Source organism: Oncorhynchus mykiss, chromosome 12 (assembly GCF_013265735.2).
Source record: "Oncorhynchus mykiss isolate Arlee chromosome 12, USDA_OmykA_1.1, whole genome shotgun sequence".
Taxonomy (NCBI): domain Eukaryota; kingdom Metazoa; phylum Chordata; class Actinopteri; order Salmoniformes; family Salmonidae; genus Oncorhynchus; species Oncorhynchus mykiss.
This window is the reverse complement of record NC_048576.1, coordinates 36,890,302-36,903,302: the sequence shown is the minus strand read 5'-3', so window position 1 is coordinate 36,903,302 and position 13,001 is coordinate 36,890,302. Positions and strand designations below refer to the sequence as shown.

The 13,001-nt window shown below is 42.1% G+C and overlaps 1 protein-coding gene across 2 annotated transcripts in view; it reads right to left on the bottom strand.

The window, feature by feature from the left end:
• Nucleotides 1–13,001, bottom strand: part of nsd1b (nuclear receptor binding SET domain protein 1b) — a 33,678-nt gene that overhangs the window by 9,547 nt on the left and 11,130 nt on the right. For both annotated transcript variants that reach the window (XM_021623636.2, XM_021623635.2), the window contains exons 9-17: nt 12,134–12,179; nt 11,750–11,904; nt 11,393–11,530; nt 5,361–5,484; nt 4,908–5,108; nt 2,178–2,357; nt 1,786–1,942; nt 1,278–1,483; nt 1,008–1,120 (exon numbers count right to left, since the gene is read on the bottom strand). In XM_021623636.2, coding sequence (XP_021479311.2) covers nt 1,008–1,120; nt 1,278–1,483; nt 1,786–1,942; nt 2,178–2,357; nt 4,908–5,108; nt 5,361–5,484; nt 11,393–11,530; nt 11,750–11,904; nt 12,134–12,179 — 1,320 coding nt within the window. The remainder of the gene's footprint in view (nt 1–1,007; nt 1,121–1,277; nt 1,484–1,785; nt 1,943–2,177; nt 2,358–4,907; nt 5,109–5,360; nt 5,485–11,392; nt 11,531–11,749; nt 11,905–12,133; nt 12,180–13,001) is intronic.

The window sequence follows — 13,001 nt, the reverse complement described above, 5'->3', positions numbered from 1 at the left end:
AAAATCTCAATATCAAATCATTTCTGGGTAACAATTAAGTACCTCACCTTACTGTTTTCAATAAAAATGGTCAAAAATTGTTAGCAATTTGTTAGCAAAGAGCAATTTCTCAAGCACAATTTCTGTTAGTTGGGAGTCTGGGAATGGTCTAAGTGGGGAAGGGAAAACTGAAAACTAGCTGTTATTGGCAGAAAGGTTTGTAACTCTCCTTCTTATTGGTCTATTAACTAATTTACCGTCTGGTGACGTCACCAGGCAGGCCAAAACTTCATCCCTCCAAAACAGGCTGAAATTTCAGGCAGTCTTATCAGACAGCTCTTACACTAAAAGGCCATTATTATAATTTTCACAATTTTACAGTATTATTGCAACGTCATAGTAGAAATACACACTGAGTGTACAAAACATTAGGAACACCTGCTGTTTCCATGACATAGACAGACCAAGTGAATCCAGTTGAAAGCAATGATACTTTATTGATGTCACCTGTTAAATCCACTTCAATCAGTGTAGATGAAGGGGAGGAGACAGGTTAAAGAATGATTTTAAATCTTGAGATATGGATTGTGTATGTGTGCCATTCAGAGGGTGAATGGGCAAGACAAAATATTGCCGTCTTTGAATGGGGTATGGTATTAGGTGACAGGCGCACTGGTTTGGGTGTGTCAAGAACTACAACGCTGCTGGGTTTCTCAACAGTTTCCTTTGTGTATCAAGAATGGTCCACCACCCAAAGGACATCCAGCCAACTTCACACAACTGTGGGAAGCATTGGAGTCAATATGGGCTAGCATCCCTGTGGAACACTTTTGACACCTTTTAGAGTCCATGCCCCAATGAATTGAGGCTGTTCTGAGGGCAAAAGTGGGTACAACTCAATATTAGGAAGATGTTCCTAATATTTTGTCCACTCAGTGTATATTAAACACAGGAAAGTCATGTTTTTGACTTCAATGGGCCTTTAATGTATACATTTTGTGCGGCAAGAGATGTGGCAGTTATGGTACCTTGATGTGTCTGTATGGAGGGGGTTTCTTGTCATTCCTCCTGTCCTCCTGAAGCTGTCTCAGTTCTTTCTCTGCCTGCAGTTTCAGAAACCTGCGAGCAGCTTCCTCCAAAGCTGGGGAAAGATTAACATAAAGTCAACGACAACCGTGTCACAATTCCCTTTGACAAAACACTCTCACTCTCTGCACACACCCACGCTACACACACTTGCACAGCTCAAGCCTCCCCTTCAAATGTCCTCTACTGTCAAACAAAATTGGTGTGAATACCTTTCTTGTAGATGACGTCTACACCTTTCCCCATCTTCTCCTTGTTGTTGGTGTCTACGTCCATGTAGGGGAAGACTCTGGCTTGGTAGGTCCACAGGTAGTCGTTGGAGCCAAAAAAGTGCACAGGGAACTCGCCTACGTCGTGCCTCATACGTAGGATGTTCTCCGGGATGTTCTTGGGATGGTTGACCTCCGCAGGCCACCACCTAGACAGAAGATAGGAAGGGAAAAGACGATATGAACGAGAAAAGGAAATGGGCCATGGCAGAAAAACCACAACCATTTGCAACCACTGCCATATTGTGAAGAGAAATACAGGTGCATTTCAGTTCTCAGTACCTTGGTGGTTTTGTCAGAACACCTAAAGGATGCTTTATGAGGAATGTGGTTCAGGCAGGGGAGGACTTAATATCCTGGATGCCATCTGTTTCGTCTTTAGGCAACTTGTTGTTGTTTTGCCAAACCAATGGTTAGCTAGTGAGGTTGGTCCCCAGGCGGCTGTACTGACCTGTACCGGCCCACTTTGACCCACAGGATGTCCTTATAGTGGGGCTTCTTCCCGGCCTGGCAGTCGTTACAGAACCAGCTGCCCTCGGGCATGTCGATGTTCAGACACTCCCGGTGGAAGGCAGCAGGACACGACTCACAGCACAACAGACTGCCCCCTGGAGCATGGGAGAGGAATAACAGTTTGTCTACTGGACTGGTCTATGAGATTGAAAACTCAGATGAGCAAACAGAGATGTAACTGGGCTGTAGTACATATGAACTCTGATCATGTGTTCTACGAAAATTGTACCCTGATCATGTAATACACATTACATATGTAGGTAAGTGTTTACTGAGTGTATCTATGCATATCGGACTCTAACAACCCAACAAATGTGGAGGCCGGCGTACCTTCAGAGCAGACAAAGCACCAGCTGACGTTGACGTGTTCATGGTTGCGGAATCCCCTGCGGGGGGTGAAGTGGTTGGGACACAGGAAGCTGTTGTTGGCCAGGACCACACTGCCCGCTGCCATGCAGTAATCGTTGGCATGGTACGCCACAGGGCAACGCACACAGCGTGTCAGACGACCTACAGGACACACAACACAGGGGAGACAGAGGCAGAATGAGCTGTTAGTTAGAATATCTAGTACACATACAGTACCCATCGAAAGTTTGGACACACCTACTCATTCAAGAGTTTTTATTTATTTGTTACTATTTTCTACATTGTAGAATAATAGTGAAGACATCAAAACTATGAAATAACAAATATGGAATCATGTAGTAACCAAAATATTGTTAAACAAATTAAAATATATTTTATATTTCAGATTCTTCAAAGTAGCCACCCTTTGCCTTGACGACAGCTTTGCACACTCTTGGCATTTTCAGAACCAGCTTTATGAGGTAATTACCTGGAATGCATTTCAATTAACAGGTGTGCCTTGTTAAAAGTGAATTTGTGGAATTTGTTTCCTTCTTTATGCATTTGAGCCAATCAGTTGTGTTGGGACAAGGTATGGTTGGTATACAGGAGATAGCCCTATTTGGTAAAAGACCAAGTCCATATTATGGCAAGAACAGCTCAAATAAGCAAACAGAAACGACAGTCCATCATTACTTTAACTTCTTATGGGCAGGTGGGACGGTAGCGAACCACCTGGCCAACATCCGGTGAAATTGCAGAGCGCGAAATTCAGAAATACCAAATTAAAATATTTAACATTATTGAAAATATATGTGTTATGCATCAAAATAAAGCTTAACTTCTTGTTAATCCAGCCGCCCTGTCAGATTTCAAAAAGGCTTTACGGCGAAACCAAACCATGCAATTATCTGAGGACAGCGCCATGCATACAAACACATGAAAATCATATCTCAACCAGGCAGGTGCGCCACAAAAGTCAGAAATAGCGATATAATTAGTGCTTTACCTTTGAAGATATTCTTCCCAGAAACATCACAAAACGTATTTTTGTTCGATAATGTCCTTCTTTATGTCTCAAAATGTCAATTTATTTAGCGTGTTTGATTCAGAAATACACCGGTTTCAACTCGTCCAACATGCCTACAAAGTATCTAATAAGTTACCTGTAAACTTGGTCGAAACATTTCAAACAACGTTCCTAATCCAACCTCAGGTACCCTAAAACGTAAATAATCAATAAAATTTAAGACGGAATAAACTGTTTCTAATACCGGATAAAAACAACGTGAAGCGTGCTCCAGTTCATGCACACCAAAACAGAGTCCACCTGGAGTGACACTTACAATACTGCCCCCTACCCAAGAGAGGTTAAGACAGGCAGGTCAGTCAATATGGAACATTTGAAGAACTGAAAGTTTCTTCAAGTGCAGTCGCAAAAACCATCAAGCGCTATGATGAAACTGGCTCTCATGAGGACTGCCACAGGAAAGGAAGACCCAGAGTTACCTCTGCAGCTGAGGATAAATTCATTAGAGTTAACTGCACCTCAGATTGCAGCCTAAATAAATGCTTCACAGAGTTCACCTAACAGACACATCTCAACATCAACTGTTCAGAGGAGAATGCATGAATCAGGCCTTCATGGTCAAATTGCTGCAAAGAAACCACTACTAAAGGACACCGATAATAAGAAGAGACTTGTTTGGGCCAAGAAATACGAGCAATGGACATTAGACCGGTGGAAATCCGTCTTTTAGTCTGACGAGTCCAAATTTGAGATTTCTGTTCCATCCGCCGTGTCTTTGTGAGACACAGAGTAGGTGAACGGATGATCTCTGCATGTGTGGTTCCCACAGTGTAGCATGTCGGAGGAGGTGTGATGGTGCTTTGCTGGTGACACTGTCAGTAATTTATTTAGAATTCAAGGTACACTTAACCAGCATGGCTACCACAGCATTCTGCAGTGATACTCCATCCCATCTGGTTTGCTCTTAGTGGTACTATCATTTGTTTTTCAACGACCCAAAACACAGCTCCAGGCTGTATTTGACCAAAGAGAGTGATGGAGTACTGCATCAGATGACCTGGAATCCACAATCACCAGACCTCAACCCAATTGAGATGGTTTGGGATGAGTTGGACCGTAGAGTGAAGGAAAAGCAGCCAACAAGTGCTCAGCATATGTGGGAACTGTTGGAAAAGCATTCATCGTGAAGCTGGTTGAGAGAATGCCAAGAGTCTGCAAAGCTGTCATCAAGGCAGTGGGTAGCTACTTTGAAGAATCTCAGATATAAAATATATTTGGATTTGTTTAACACTTTTTTGGTTACTACATGACTCCAGATGTGTTATTTCTTAATTTTGATATCTTCACTTTATTCTACAATGTAGAAAATAGTACAAATAAATAAAAACCCATGAATGAGTAGTTGTGTCCAAACTTTTGACTGGTACTGTATATTTACTTCCCACAGCTCATTTCAAGTAGTGGGTCTTTCTATCATGGTGTTGATGTGAACTAGCTGAATTTCTTGTGCAAAATGAAAATTCTTTGAGAAAACATATGTTTGCAAACATTTTTCAGTTTTCCAACTCTAACCTCATCCCGTTCTCCTGTAGAGTTACCAGGGTAAGGTGGTTGCAATTGAGAATATTTGCATAAAATCTAATTAAACTGAACTGTGCTGGGTGGAGCAGAGCAGCACACACCTTTGGGGACGGAGGGGTTGACAGGGTTAGTGATGAAGCAGGACAGACAGACGTGGAGAGAGCAGCGGAAGCCCCCGTGCAGGGGGGCAACGGGAGCGTGATTGGCGATACACTCTCCATGGTAGAACTTCCCACACACTGGGATCATACAGCGCCTCACGTTCTCCCCGGGCTTCTTACACGCAAAACAGGTATGGACACCTAGCAACAAACACATCAAGTTTAATAAACTGGTTTACAAGCCAGAGAGAATGGTGGATGTTAGGATGAGAGGATAACTGAGGGGAGAGAATCAGCAAAATTATGTGTGAAACAATCAGACAGCACACTGATAACTCTATATGCAACTAATAATAGTCTTTCCACAATTTTGTCCAAGTAGGAATGAGGCATAAAAAATATGTTAATGAGGATACAGTGGTTGTGTTTTTACAGAATATATGCTTGACCCACCAGACTTGCACTCCTGGCAGACGAACTTCCCTTTAGGAGGCTCTGTGAGGCCGCTACACTGGAGGTGGAAGGCCCCACAACACTGGCCCTCACACAGCAGAAGCTCCCCAGTCTTCTCACATACCTACCCGTACAGTCCATAAAGGTTTACACAACATTAGAACAATGTACACAGCTGTCTGAAACTTTCTGATGGGCAAAGAGCAAATAGACTCCACAATCACTTATAGCACTTTAACCTTTTCACATGTGAGTTCCAAATATCCCTAACGGTCACCCCAGCGTGAGTTGTTTTATGCACATTCCAAAATGGGATTGTTTCGCAACGCGATAGTTATCACACGCTGCCTGATAATTATCTGTAGGTTATGTTTCAACTTGTCAATTTCTAATTATTTTCTATCAAGTTTTATTCTCTAACAACAGTTTGAATTGAGGTGTGTTCCGCCTCCTCATTAATTCACATAGAAGTATCCCATTTCACTGTTGCAGACAATTTATGTTTGAGGCTTTACTGAGCTGGACAAATTTCTTCAAGGAGAGCCCAAGCACTTCCTCAGTGTTACGCAGATCAAGTATGCAGACATTTACCCAGTCTTGCACAAACTTTTTCCCTCTGGCACATTTTTTGGCTGGCGCTCACAATGCCACTATTGTTGTTTTCCCCAAAAATTATAACTTTGGATATGTGTGTTGCTATCAAAGTTAGTGCCTTATTTTCTGTATAACGTGTTGTCGTTTCACAGTACAGTACCAGTCAAGAGTTTGGACACACCTACTCATTCAAGGGTTTTTCTTTATTTTTTCTTTATTTTCTACATTGTAGAATAATAGTGAAGACATTAAAACTATGAAATAGCACGTATGGAATCATGTAGTTACCAAATAAGTGTTAAACAAATCAAAATCTATTTTATATTTGAGATTCTTCAAAGTTGCCACCCTTTGCCTTGATGACAACTTTAAACACTCTTGGCATTCTCAGAACCAGCTTCACCTCGAATGCTTTTCCAACAGTCTTGAAGGAGTTCCCACATATGCTGAACACTTGTTGGCTGCTTTTCCTTCACTCTGCGCTCCAACTCATTCCAAACCATCTCAATTTGGTTAAGATAGGGTGATTGTGGAGGCCAGGTCATCTGATGCAGGTCATCAGACCAAAGGACAGATTTCCACCCATCTAATGTCCATTGCTTGTTTCTTGGCCCAAGCAAGTCTCTTCTTATTATTAGTGGTGGTTTCTTTGCAGCAATTCGACCAGGGAGGCCTGATTCACACAGTGTCCTCTGACCAGTTGATGTTGAGATGTGTCTGTGAAGCATTTATTTGGGCTGCAATCTGAGGTGCAGTTAACTCTAATGAATTTATCCTCAGCTGCAGAGGTAACTCTGGGTCTTCCTTTCCTGTGGTGGTCCTCATGAGAGGCAGTTTCATCATAGTGCTTGATGGTTTATGCGACTGCACTTGAAGAAACTTTCAAAGTTCTTCAAATTATCCGTATTGACTGAGCTGCATGTCTTAAAGCAGGGGTGTCAAAGTCAAATGGACGGAGGGCCAAATAAAAAAATCAGCTACAAGACGAGGGCCGGACTGTTCGAATGTTCATTGAAAATTTTTTAAATGACGCATATAGTCTAGTGAACCTAATTGAACCTACTGAAAACCTAACAAATATATTACAATATGATCAGATAAATAAAGCAATATTTTCTTATGGCTCTGTCAGTAATCTTTAATTTTCAACAGACACAAAAGACAAATTTCCTTTATATAAATATCCCCATAACATGAACATTAAATGAAAGAAACCGGTATTCAAGGCACCATCAGTAGACTATATTTTCTATTTTAGCAAAAGTGGGCTAAATTTACTTCAAAGAAAAAACAATAATAGCAATTTTCTATCATCCACTCAACTGAAATATTTTTAAAATATAATTGGATTGAAATACAAAAAAATAAAGTGCAAAAATCTATTAATCAAAAACAACACTTTGTTTAAGGAGAAGTAACATGCAGTGAAAACAAATATAACATTTTAACTTTTAAACTTGAACTGAGTAAAAACTCTAAATATGTGATTGCACAGTAATGTTCACTTGTTTGAGGTTGAGGGTGATACTTGGTGGTGTCCCATCTTTTCCACAAGTTCATCAATGTTCGGGGTAAGGCTCTGAGCTGAAGAAATCCTCAGAATTGAGTGGAGGTGTTCAGCAGTAAGTCGACTTCTGTGTGATGTTTTGTTCAGGTTCATCAAAGAAAACAGTTGTTCACACAGGTATGTGCTGCCAAACATAGACAACGTTTGAGCAGCCTGGATGCGCAGCTGGGGCATTGTGCCGGGGAGGAAACGGGCAAACTCCGCAGCACCCACTGCCGCATATTTTTCCCTCAGTGCATCATTGCATTGGAGGTCAATCAACTCCATTTGGAGGTTTGGTGGTGAGCTTTCCACGTCAACAGCAAATGGGTTACCGAGCAGTTCCAACCTGCTTTTTTGTGCTTCAAAGTCAGCAAATCGGCGTCGAAAGTCAGTGGTAAGCATACCTATTTTATCAGCCAACTGTGTGCTCGGGAACGCACTGGTAGAGAGCTTCTCTTTCATGGTCTGGCAGCTGGGAAAGTGGCTCAAATTTTCTTTCCGCATCTGCGTCTCCCACAGAGTCAGTTTGGTTTTAAATGCCTTCACTGTACTGTACATATCAGAGATGACACGATCCCGACCCTGCAGCTGCAAGTTTATTGCATTCAGATGACTCGTAATGTCACACAGAAAAGCCATTTCACACAGAAACATTTAGTCTCGGAGTTGTGTTGTGTCTTTCCCTTTGCTGTCCAAGAATAGACAAATCTCCTCACGAAGCTCGAAACATCTTTGAAGCACCTTTCCCTGGCTTAGCCATCGCACCTCTGTGTGATAAGGCAAATCACCATGCTCCGTTTCTAACTCCGTCAGAAATGCCTTGAACTGGCGGTGATTCAAACCTTTGGCTCTGATAAAGTTAACTGTGCGCGTGATGATGCTCATTACATGCTCCATTTTCAAGGCTTTACCGCACAACGCTTCCTGGTGTATGATACAATGATAAGCTGTCAGCTCACCTGTCGCGTTTTCCTCTTGCATCTTTTCCCGTATCTTCGCCACCAGTCCGCTCCTGTGTCCACACATCGCAGGTGCTCCGGCGGTTGTCAAACCCACGAGTTTTTCCCAAGGCAGCTCCATCTCATTTACACATCTTGACACCTCTTCATACAAATCATGCCCCGTAGTTGTGCCATGCATAGGACGTAAAGCCAAAAACTCCTCTGTCACGCTTAGGCTGGAGTCCACTCCGCGGATGAAAATTGACAACTGGGCAATGTCAGAAATGTCGGTGCTCTCATCCACAGCCAAGGAATATGCAATAAAATCTTTTCCCTTTTTCACAAGCTGCTCTTTTAGATTGATGGACAACTGGTCTACTCTCTCGGCAATGGTGTTTCTGCTCAGACTCACATTTAAAAAGAGTTGCCTTTTTTCTGGGCAAACTTCGTCACAAACTTTAATCATGCAGTTTTTGATGAAATCCCCCTCCGTAAATGGCCGGGCTGATTTAGCGATCTCTTCTGCCAAAATAAAACTGGCCTTGACAGCAGCCTGGCCTTGTGATTTGGCTTTTTTGAACAGAGCCTGTCAAAATTTGAGGCCTCGTTTTAATTCCTCTGCCTTTTGTAGCCTTTGTTCCATGTCCATATTCTTGTTTTTGTCCGCGTGTTTCGTTTCATAATGTCGTCTCAGATTATACTCTTTCAGTACCGCCACACTTTCTCCACACAGAAGACACACAGGTTTTCCAGCTACCTTCGTGAACATATACTCCGACTCCCACCTTGTTTGAAACCCCCGGTTCTCAGTATCCACCTTCCGTTTTGCCATTTTTGATGGGTATCTGAAAGTTAATTTTACTGTGATGCTGACGACTGCTGTGCCAATAAATATTGAAATGAAGCAGCCTACTGCTCGGTGCGTCACCTTTGCATTGTGGGAAATGTAGTATTGGTGCGTGTAAAAGATCTGCGGGCTGCCGGCTTGCTGCGGGCCGGTTCTAATAATAAATCAAGATCATCCCAGGGGCCGTAAAAAACCTTCTTGCGGGCCGGATGTGGCCCGCGGGCCTTGACTCTGACATATGTGTCTTAAAGTAATGATGGATTGGCGTTTCTCTTTGCTTATTTAAGATGCTCTTGCCATAATATGGACTTGGTCTTTTACCAAATAGGGCTATCTTCTGTATACCAACCCTACCTTGTCACAACACAACTGATTGGCTCAAACGCATTAAGAAGGAAATAAATTCCACAAATGAACTTTTAACAAGGCACACATGTTAATTCAAATGCATTCCAGGTGACTACCTCATGAAGCTGGTTGAGAGAATGCCAAGAGTGTGCAAAGCTGTCATCAAGGCAAAGGGTGGCAATGTCGAAGAATCTATAACATAAAATATATTTAGATTTGTTTAACACTTTGTTGGTTACTACATGATTCCATATGTGTTATTTCATAGTTTCTACAATGTAGAAAATAGTAAAAAATAAAGAAAAACCCTTGAATGAGTAGGTGTGTCCACATTTTTGACTGGTACTGTATGTACAGTATATGTAGAGCATCATGTATTTACAGTTTTATTCACATTGACATGTACTTGTGACAAATAATGCATTCCGATTATTGCATAGATTGTAATAGACACCTGCGATATGTGTAAAATACTCTTTTAAGGTTGTACTAATTATGATGAGCTAATGCTAAGCTATTTGCCAGCTATGTGTGGCACCATGTTTGTTGACATTATACAATGCATTCTGGGTGTCACGTAAACATCTGTCAGACCAAAGATGTTATAATGAGATGAAGGAATGGTTCACTTATCTTTCGAGTAAACTTCCGTAATTGAATGGAAGTGATTGATCGTAGACGACACACCACTTCAACATGCTTACTGCAAACAGACCAAACTCATCTTGCCTCCTCTTCATATCTTTGGTTGGAGTGAAAAAACAAACATGGTGGCGCGCACAAACTAAATATCGTCGGATTACTTAAGATTTTTATTAAGGGTTTTACTCAATTATTTCGATCAATGGTGAGCTCACCCATGATGTGATGAATTATAAATAGTAATTGCTATTAGATAATTCTTATTGTGGTTCCTGTCAGCCGAGAGTTAGTGCTAGGACTAATGTAGCCTTCATTTTCCGGCTGAATGATTGTGTTATGACGTTGCTACTTCTGTGAATGTCTGAACATTGCATCCAAAAATAAACTGCTCACATTCAGGACATAACTTTGTGAGGACTGTGTTTGTGCAAAATGTTTCTGTGAAAAAACAGTGTGGCCAGCTCAATCGCAGACTGTTGCGTCAATCCAAACTGGACGTTCTAAATAAGAGTTCTAATCACACCGGTTTGAGCGTATCCTGCAGTGACCACTGTAGAATGATCACACCCGTTTGTTGGTACATGTCAAAGGGTTAAAAAACATAAGGTAACCACTCTTTTTATAGATTTCTTCCCCAATTTTGTGGAATCCAATTGGTAGTCGTAGTCCTGTCCCATCGCTGCAACTCCTCTACGGACTCGGGAGAGACGAAGGTCACGAGCCGTACGTCCTCCAAAAGACAACCCAGCCAAGCCGCACTGCTTCTTGACACAACGTCCGCTTAACCCGGAAGCCAGCTGCACCAATGTGTCAGAGGAAACACTATACACCTGACTAACGTGTCAGCGTGCATTGTGCCCGGCACGCCACAGGAGTCGCTAGTGCACGATGGGACAGGAATATCCCTGCCGCCCAAGCCCTCCCCTAACCCGGACAACGCTGGGCCAATTGTGCGCCACCCCATGGGTCTCCCGGGCGCGGTCTGCTGCGACAGAGCTTGGACTCATACCAGGATCTCTAGTGGCACAGCTAGCGATGCAGTGCCTTAGACCACTGCGCCACTCTGGAGGCCCCTTACCACTCTTATATTGGTGATGTTAGACGTACTCACCTGACACACATTCTCCTTCAATGAGGCCACGCCCCCTCTGTCCACTATGATCTTCTTATTGGGGAAGAGTGTGTCATCGCACTGTGAAGACTCCTCCCTCATGGATGAAAAGCTGTCATCGAAACTGGATGTAAAACCCTGAGGTGCAAATAAGAAGAAAAGCAGCAGGACAGTTCAAGCACCGAAAGCCACATTGCAAGCAATCATGCCGTAACACTATTCGATGCAGAAAGAAAAACATTCAGGTACGTATTGATGCATGTTTTAGTGTTATTGTTTTCTTTTTGGGTCGTTATTTTGTAATTACAATTTTACCATGCAATTTCTATGTTATTATCAGGTAAAACATTGTCTGACCTCTGGGTCTATGGTGTCCCTCCCATCGTCATGGAGATTAGTGTCCTTAGTGGGGGGCGTGGTGAGGTCGATGTCTGACCCCCTCTCCATGCAACTCTGTGTCTGGGGGCAGTCTGGTTGCTTGATCTTTGATTTAAAGGAGTGTTGTCCAGAGCCTGGGGGAAAAAAACAGTCAAGTCAACTTTGACCCCAAGACCAATCAACCCTCTGAATTGACAATCATGAGGTAAATGAAAGCAGTATCACAAAACATTGTGATAAACAGTGTATAGCCTTACATTTCTTAATGCTTTTCCTGTACACATCTTACACAACAGTGGGAAAGACGCTTAAGAACTGTGTAATGCGGACAGTTTGAGGGAGGTCCTTCCTGTGTAGACTGACCTGAATGAACAGCATGGCTTGATGAGCTGGACTTCAGGGACTTGACCTGTAATACACAATTAACCAGTCAACCCCTGCTGTAAGGCCTTCACTACTGTGAAAGTCAATGGACCCATAAGAAAAATCCTTAAAGGGGCAATCTGTAATTGGTACATTTTTTTCTTTACTTTAAAATTAATTATATATAGCATTGTTTCTTGAAGAATGTAAAGTATAAATGCCTCATGAGCTTAATTCAACTGTTTAAGGGGACAATGTGCAGTTCAATCAATAACAAAGCATACACCCCACCACCTTTTTGGGTAAAGAGCTTAGGAATGGAGCTGGAGAAATGTAACCACTAAATTCATAGATGGGGCAATGGATGCAAGGGCTGACCATCTATGAGATCAAAATTATAGTTTTAATCATGTTTTTAAGCTATACAGTGTTTGTTTACAATGACATTGTTTACAAACAGTGGAGGGAAAAAATATATATTTTGGGTCTGATGGGGTTAACCTTTCTGGCACAGGCGTTCCGCTACCGACCCACCTCGACAACATCCGGTGAAATTGCAGAACGCCAAATTCAAAATACAGAAATAGTCATAATAAACATTTATAAAAAATACAAATGTTATACATCGGCTTGAAGATTAACTTCTTGTTAATCCAGCCACTTTGTCAGATTTCAAAAAGGCTTTACGGCGAAAGCATGCTATGCGATTATCTGAGGACAGCGCCCCACTTACAAACATTTTACAACCAAGTAAAGGAATTACAAAAGTCAGAAATAGCGATAAAATGAATCACTTACCTTTGAAGATTTTCATATGGTTGCAGTCACAACAGTCCCAGCTACACAATAAATGTTTGTTTTGTTCGAT